The sequence below is a fragment of the Sciurus carolinensis genome, chromosome 11 (genome assembly GCF_902686445.1).
Source record: "Sciurus carolinensis chromosome 11, mSciCar1.2, whole genome shotgun sequence".
Classification (NCBI taxonomy): Eukaryota; Metazoa; Chordata; class Mammalia; order Rodentia; family Sciuridae; genus Sciurus; species Sciurus carolinensis.
Window position 1 is genome coordinate 72,027,243 of NC_062223.1, and position 7,501 is coordinate 72,034,743.

The 7,501-nt window shown below is 42.8% G+C and overlaps 1 protein-coding gene across 1 annotated transcript; it reads right to left on the bottom strand.

Annotated features, from left to right (window-relative positions):
• Positions 1-529: 529 nt before the first annotated feature.
• LOC124959964 (olfactory receptor 52N4-like) lies at positions 530-1,498 on the bottom strand. The gene has a single exon (XM_047518468.1). It carries the CDS (start codon positions 1,496-1,498, stop codon positions 530-532), a length of 969 nt encoding a protein of 322 aa, XP_047374424.1.
• Positions 1,499-7,501: the final 6,003 nt, after the last annotated feature.

Consider the following 7,501-nt stretch of genomic DNA (forward strand, 5'->3'; position numbering starts at 1 on the left):
GTCAGATGACTTATTTCCAAATTAAAACTCCAAAAACTGGAATTTCACATTAAGGTTCTCATATGTGTTTCATAGCCTATTCATAAAGAAGACAGCATGACAGGAGAGGAATTTTGGTAATGATAGCAGGCATTTTCCAGGGGAAGGTTACAACTATCCTTCAAACTGGAAATTTTGATCACTATCTGAAAACAGCACAAATTAGCCTATGATCTCATGATCTCCATCCTCCGTACACATCTACTGATAATTGAATCCACTTTCCCTCATGTTTGTTGATAGAAATTTGGATTGAAGGTGAGACAGTTCTTCATAGCATTGGAGAGAAGAAAAACTCAGAGAAAGGACCCGTTACTGACTTGGAATTTGAAGACAATAGGAATGTACTGGATACCCTCTTGTCATGGACAAAATGGGACTCTTAGGAAGACGTCACTATCTCCTGACTAAATAACTGGAAAAAATGTATTGTTTTTTTTCCTACTCCCATTCCCTGGATCCTCTTCCCTTTTCCCAACAAATGTGTCTTTCATACACTGTGGGATTTGGTGTCCTTGGAACCCGAAAGGATTCTTATGACACAGTCTCTTATCTGCTTTGTCTTTACCCCATAGACAACAGGGTTCATGGTGGGAGGCAAAAGCAGATAAATATTGGCCACAATAATGTGACAAGATGGAGGGATTTTGTGGCCCCCAAAGCGGTTAAAAAAGAAGCAGAAGAAGGCAGGACTGTAGGAGAAGACAATGGCACAGATGTGGGCGGTGCAGGTGCTGAAGGCCTTTTGCCGAGCATCTGCGGAGGAGAGGCTGACCACCGCCTGGAGGATCATGGTGTAGGAGACCGTGATGCACAGGATGTCGAAGCCTCCGATAAGGAGGGCAACCATAAGACCATAGATAATATTGACCTTAATATTTCCACAGGATAGTTTGGCTACAGACAGCTGATCACAGTAAGTATGGTGTATCATGGTGCCTCTGCAATAGGGCAGTTCCTTGGTGATGAAAATCAAGGGAATGATGAGCAGCACTGCTCTCAAGAAAGTAGCAAGCCTGGCCTTTGCAATGACAGCATTGGTGAGGATGGCCGAGTAGCGCAGGGGGTAGCAGATGGCCACGTAGCGGTCCAGGGCCATAAGCATGAGCACCCCAGACTCCATTCCTGTGAAGGTGTGGATGAAGAACATCTGGACCAGGCATTCATCAAATCCAATGTCCTTGAGATGAAACCAGAAGATGCAGAGAGTTTTAGGAATTGCAGCAGTGCACATGACAAGGTCAGTAAGGGAAAGCATAGCCAAGAAGTAGTACATGGACCGATGCAAAGAGTCCTCATAGCAGATGAGGTAGAGGAGTCCACAGTTCCCAAAAACCGCCACAACATACATGGAGCAGAATGGGAAGGAAATCCAGCCCTGCATGTCCTCCAGGCCCGGGATCCCATTAAGAATGAATGAGACTGGGGTCACCTCTGTTTGATTCAGCAGTGGCGTCATGATTAGCTTGGTAGTCCTCGGGAGGCTTCCAGGGTTTAGTTTTTGTTTGATTGTTTTGGTTGTTAACCATTCAAGATGAGGAAAACTAGAAAAATAGAAAAGTCTTAGTTGTGTTGTCTGACTTTTCTTTGTTAAATAGTGCTCTTCAATATCAAATAACCAAACTTAAAATGCCAGGGAATATTCACTTAAATACAGTCTCAACATGTATTATTTGTTAATTCATTAACTTGAATGCATTGATAAGTTAATGAATTTTATATATTTGGCACCTACTGTTCACTAGGTTCTGCTATCATTTCAAAACAAAAAGGATGTAGATACAGTATTCGTAAATTTTGATCAAGTGTAATGTGATCATGCTGATATATTTGTGTTTTGTCTATGTAAGTGTTTTTAACTTTACATGCCACCATTTGGGTATTCTCTTAAGGAAAAGTCAGTGATCATCTCACCAGTGACATACAGATATTATGGGATACATTTACTGCTGTTCTTATTCTTAATTAATTGGTCCTATTTATCATTACTGCATACCAGGTACCTTACAAAGAATTTTGTTTGCATTAAGTCATTTAATCCACACTAAAATCTGAGCAATAATTTTAAAATTAAGTAGAAGCATTAAATAGATGAAGCTTCTTTGTGTCCCAGTCCAAAACCTAACACCTCTCTGGCTTTTTCTTTTTAAATTATTTTTCCTAACTCTTGCCACAGAATGTGTGCTTATTATTTTAATTAATTTGTACTTTAAGGAGATAACAATAGAAACATCTCCAGCTCCACCATTGACTGTGGCGGCGTTTCTGCTCGCCTGTTTTAGCTCTCTGCCTGCTCTGGCCTTTGCATTTCTACACCACACATCTATTTCATTCTTCCTTCCTGTTTTCTCTGAAATGATTTTTTAAATTATTATTTAAAATTTATATTTTACTGCATCTTATAGAAGAAAAAGTAGGTCCAAATCTTCAACTTGTTGGCTTAGGATCAGACTTCCTTAACAGGACTCCCATAGCACAAGAAATAAAAGCAAGAATCAATAACTGGGACAGATTCAAACTAAATAGCTTTCTCTCAGTAAAGGACATTATCAGTAATGCTAAGAGAGAGCCTACAGAGTGGGAGAATATCTTTGCCAACCATACTTCAGATAGAGCGCTAATTTCCAGAATATATAAAGAACAGAAAAAACTCTACACCAAGAATACAAATAATCCAATCAACAAATGGGCTAAGGACATGAACAGACGCTTCACAGAAGATCTACAAGCAATCAACAGATATATGAAAAAATGTTCACCATCTTTAGTAATAAGAGAAATGCAAATCAAAACTACCCTAAGATTCCGTCTCACCCCAATGAGAATGGCGATTATCAAGAACACAAGCAACAATAGGTGTTGGCGAGGATGTGGGGAAAAAGGCACACTCATACATTGCTGGTGGGTTCGCAAATTAGTGCAGCCACTCTGGAAAGCAGTATGGAGATTCCTCAGAATGCTTGGAATGGACCCACATTTGACCCAGCTATCCCACTCCTTGGTCTATACACAAAGGACTTAAAATAGGCATATGACAGAGATACATTCACATCAATGTTCATGACTGCTCAGTTCACCATAGCCAGATTGTGACACCAACCTAGATGTCCTTGCATTGATGAATGGATAAAGAATCTGTGGCATATATATACAATGGAATATTACTCTGCCATAAAGAATGATAAAATTATGGAATTTGCAGTCAAATGGATGAAACTGGAGAATATCATGCTAAGTGAGATAAGCCAATCTCAAAAAACCAAAGGCCAAATGATCTCGCTGATAAGCGGATGAGGACATATAATGGGGGATGGGAGGGGTTAGCGTTAGGATTAGGGTTGGGTTTAGGGTTAAGGTTAAGGAGGGTGGCAAGAATGGAGGAAGGAAGGACTGTATAGAGGGAAAAGAGGGGTGGGAGGGGTGGAGGCAAGGAAAAAAGTAACAGAATGAATCAAAGTACATTACCCTATGTACATTTATGATTACACAAATGGTATGTCTTTACTCCATGTACAGAGAAACAACATGTATCCCATTTGCTTACAATTTTAAAAAAATTTATATTTTATTGTAATATAGGCATTATTGCTTGCTAAGTATCTGAATAAGACATGTATTTTCTTCACCATCCAATATTGTTTATTCATTATTTTCTTTTTGTTTAGTATTTGTTATAGACATCTGAAGATTTTTGAGCTGATTGTGAGAATCATAAAACATTTTTTAATATTATTTTCCTGAAAGTTAAAACTCTCTGTTTTTCTGGTTCTTCCCATATCATCAGTTACTTTTGGGAAAGTTTCTGCCCTCCCTCTGAAATATAGCTGTTCCCTAGGTTTGCTAAATAATTCTGAACCAGAAATTCCCTTTCATCTACCACATATTTTACATTAGTATTTGTGGATTTGATTTTTCTTCTTTGTTTATTTTCATGGGAACATGAAAAATATTTTCTTTTTAAAATTCTTTTTTATTATAAACAAATGGGGTACATCTTGTTTCTCTGTACATGAAGTAGAGGCATACCATTTGTGTAGGCATACCTTTACATAGGGTGATGGTGTTTGATTCATTCTGTTATTTTTTCCTTCCCCCCACCTATCCCACTCCTCTTTTCCCTCTATACAGTGCTTCCTTCCTCCATTCTTGCCCCCCTCCCACCCCCCATTATGTATCATTATCCGCTTATCAGGGAGATTATTCGTCCTTTGGTTTTTTGAGATTGGTTTATCTCACTCAACATGATATTCTCCAATTTCATCCATTTGCCTGCAAAAGCTGTAATTTTATAATTCTTTACGGCTGACTAATATTCCATTGTGTATACATACCACAGTTACTTTATCCATTCATCAACTGAAGGGCATCTAGGTTGGTTTCACAGTCGGGCTATGGCAAATTGAGCAGCAATGAACATTGATGTGGCTGTATCTCTGTAGTATGTTGATTTTAAGTCCTTTGGGTATAGACTGAGGAGTGGATAGCCGGGTCAAATGGTGGCTCCATTCCAAGTTTTCTAAGGAATCTCCATACTGCTTTCCAGAGTGACTGCACTAATTTGCAAACCCACAAGCAATGTATGAATGTACCTTTTTCCTCACATCCTTGCCAACACCTATTGTTGCTTGTGTTCTTGATAATCACCATTATAATTGGGGTGAGATTGAATCTTAGGGTAGTTTTAATTTGCATTTCTCTTATTACTAAAGATGGTGAACATTTTTCATATATCTGTTGATTGCTTGTAGATCTTCTGTGAAGTGTCTGTTCATTTCCTTAGCTCATTTGTTGATCGGATTATTTGTATTCTTGGTGTAGAGTTTTTTCTGTTCTTTATATATTCTGGAAATTAGTGCTCTATCTGAGGTATGAGTGGCAAAGATTTTCTCCCACTCTGTAGGCTCTCTCTTCGCATTGCTGATAGTTTCCTATGCTGAGAGAAAGCTTTTTAGTTTGAATCTATCCCAGTTATTGATTCTTGCTTTTTTTCTTGTGCTATGGGAGTCAGGTTAAGGAAGTCTGATCCTAGGGTGTCGTGTTGAAGATTTGGACCTACTTTTTTTTTCTATAAGATGCAGGGTCTCTGGTCTGATTCCAAGGTCCTTGATCCACTTTGAGTTGAGTTTTGTGCAGGGTGAGAAATAGGGTTTTAATTTCATTCTGTTGCATATGGATTTCCAGTTTTCCAGCACCATTTGTTGAAGAGGCTATCTTTTCTCCATTGCATGCTTTTGGCACCTTTGTCTAGTATGAGAAACTTGTATTTATTTCTGAGACAGTGTAATACTGTCCATATATAGTTTATTCTATTAATGATTTTGATGGTTTTAGAACTCTAGGTTCAATGTTTTTCCCTCAATAATTTGAAAACATTTGTCTATCAGTCACCTAGCTTTCAGTGTAGATATTAAAAGAACAATTCTGAAATTTGACCTTATATATAAATTATTTTTCATTGTTTTTCTTTTTTTCCCTCTAATATGTTTGAAAACATTTGAACAGTTCTATGCTTCTAAGTGTGATGGTGATGATGGAGATAACAGACCTACATTTGTTCACTCAGTTTTTGAGTCTAGAAATCTATGACCTTTGATTGTGGGAATGTTATTGTTTTGATTTTGAATAATTTCTTTCCCACTATTTCCTTACTATTTTTCTACAACACATTTAAATCAAATATTATATCTTGTGCTCTTATCCTTTTCTTTTTCTTTCTTTTTGTAAATTTTTCTTATGCTGCATCTATTTTTTTATCCTCAACTATATCTCTCAAATATTTTTGTTAATAGTATCACATAGCGGCGGGCCAAGATGGCGGACTAGAGGGCGGCTGCATTTCACGCTGCTCCAGGACGCAAGATTCAAAAGAGGAGATAGTGAGAGACTTGGGACCAACACAAAGCTGCCGGGTGAGTCTCTCCTGTTGGGGAGGCGTCCCGGATGGGGCGGTAGCCCCGGAACGCAGGGAATTTGTGAAGTGGAGTTGCTCGGCGAGACGCCCCTCCCCCCGCCGGAGCGGTAAACACGGACAACTGGGATCATCGTAGAGGAGGCGGCTCAGCATAGCGCTTGGACTCGAGCAGCCGCTGGGGCTCCGGGTGACTGCCTGGGGAGGAGCTGCGTGGCGAGCTGTTTGGACCCAGAGTGACCGCTTCTGAACACCGGGGGGTTGCCCGGAGGAGGAGGAGAGGCCCGGCGGGTCGCTTGGGTCTAGGAGTGACTGCATCAGAGCCACGGGCGGTTGCCAGAGGAGGAGCTGCGTGGTGAGCTGTTTGAACTCAGAGTGGGCGCTCCTGAGTGCCGGGGGACTGTCCGGAGGAAGAGGAGGAGCGCGGCGGGACGCTTGGTCTGGGAGTGACTGCATCAGAACCACAGGTGGTTGCCAGAAGAGGAGCTGCGTGGTAAACTGTTTGAACCCAGAGCGAGCGCTCCTGAGTGCCGGGAGGTTGCCAGGAGGAGGAGGAGGAGCGCGGCGGGTTGCTTGACCTGGGAGTGACTGCATCAGAGCTGCGGGCGGTTGCCAGAGGAGGAGGCGAGTGGTGAGCTGATTGGACTAAAAGCAACCGCTCCTGAACACCGGTGGCCTGCCTGGAGGAGGAGCGTGGTGAGTCACCTGGTCTCGGAGCCACCGTTCCTGAACACCTGGGGGGCTACCCCAAGGAGGAGAAGGAGGAGGAACAGGGAGGGTCACTTGGACTTGGAGTGACTGCCTAGGGCTACGGGTGGTTGACGGGAGGAGGAGACCCGAAGTGAGTTGTTTGGATTCCTAGTGACTGCGTCGGAAACCGGGCGGCTGTCCGGAGGAGGAGGTGTGTGGCAGGTCTCTGTGTCTCGGAGCTATTATACGGGGCTCCAGGTGGTGGCTCAGGGGAGGGGCTGCATAGCCAGGCGATTGGTGCAGAGCAGGGTCCCAGGAGCTAGGTGGCTTCTTGCTGGAAGAGCCACACAGAGACACGCCTAGGGGCGGAGCGAAGTTTCCAGGGCGGCGGGCAGATTCTCTGGGAGAGGCAGCCTAAGGAGACTCGCCTGCGAAGGGTGAGGCTCCCAGGCCCAGGACGTAGGTCCGGGCCCCTGGGATCGTTGCAGAAGAAGACAGCCCAGCCCAGGTGGTAGTTGTAGATTGAGGGGAACCTCTAGGAGGGCAACTGACTAGCGAGACGTCCCCACCGAGTGACTCTTCCTGGCCGGGGGAGGTTTTCCCACAGGGACGGTAAACCCAGAGACATAGGCACAAACAGACCTTGCCTCAGCCCACAGTCTACTTCCCCATTGGATGACCATTGGTCAACAAGTGGAGGCACCTCCGCCCACTAGCAGGGAATATACGCCACCTGAGGGTTACCACACCTAGAGAGGCAGCTTCTTCGTGGAGCTCTGCATTATCAACCTCCTCCAAGACTTCAGGCTACTGAAGGATAAGAGGGGATATACTAGCAATCTTCAGGGACATTATAAGTTGATA

Excerpts from the sequence above, each read along its gene's own strand:
- LOC124959964 (XM_047518468.1), bottom strand. The coding sequence starts at position 1,498 with ATGACGCCACTGCTGAATCAAACAGAGGTGACCCCAGTCTCATTCATT.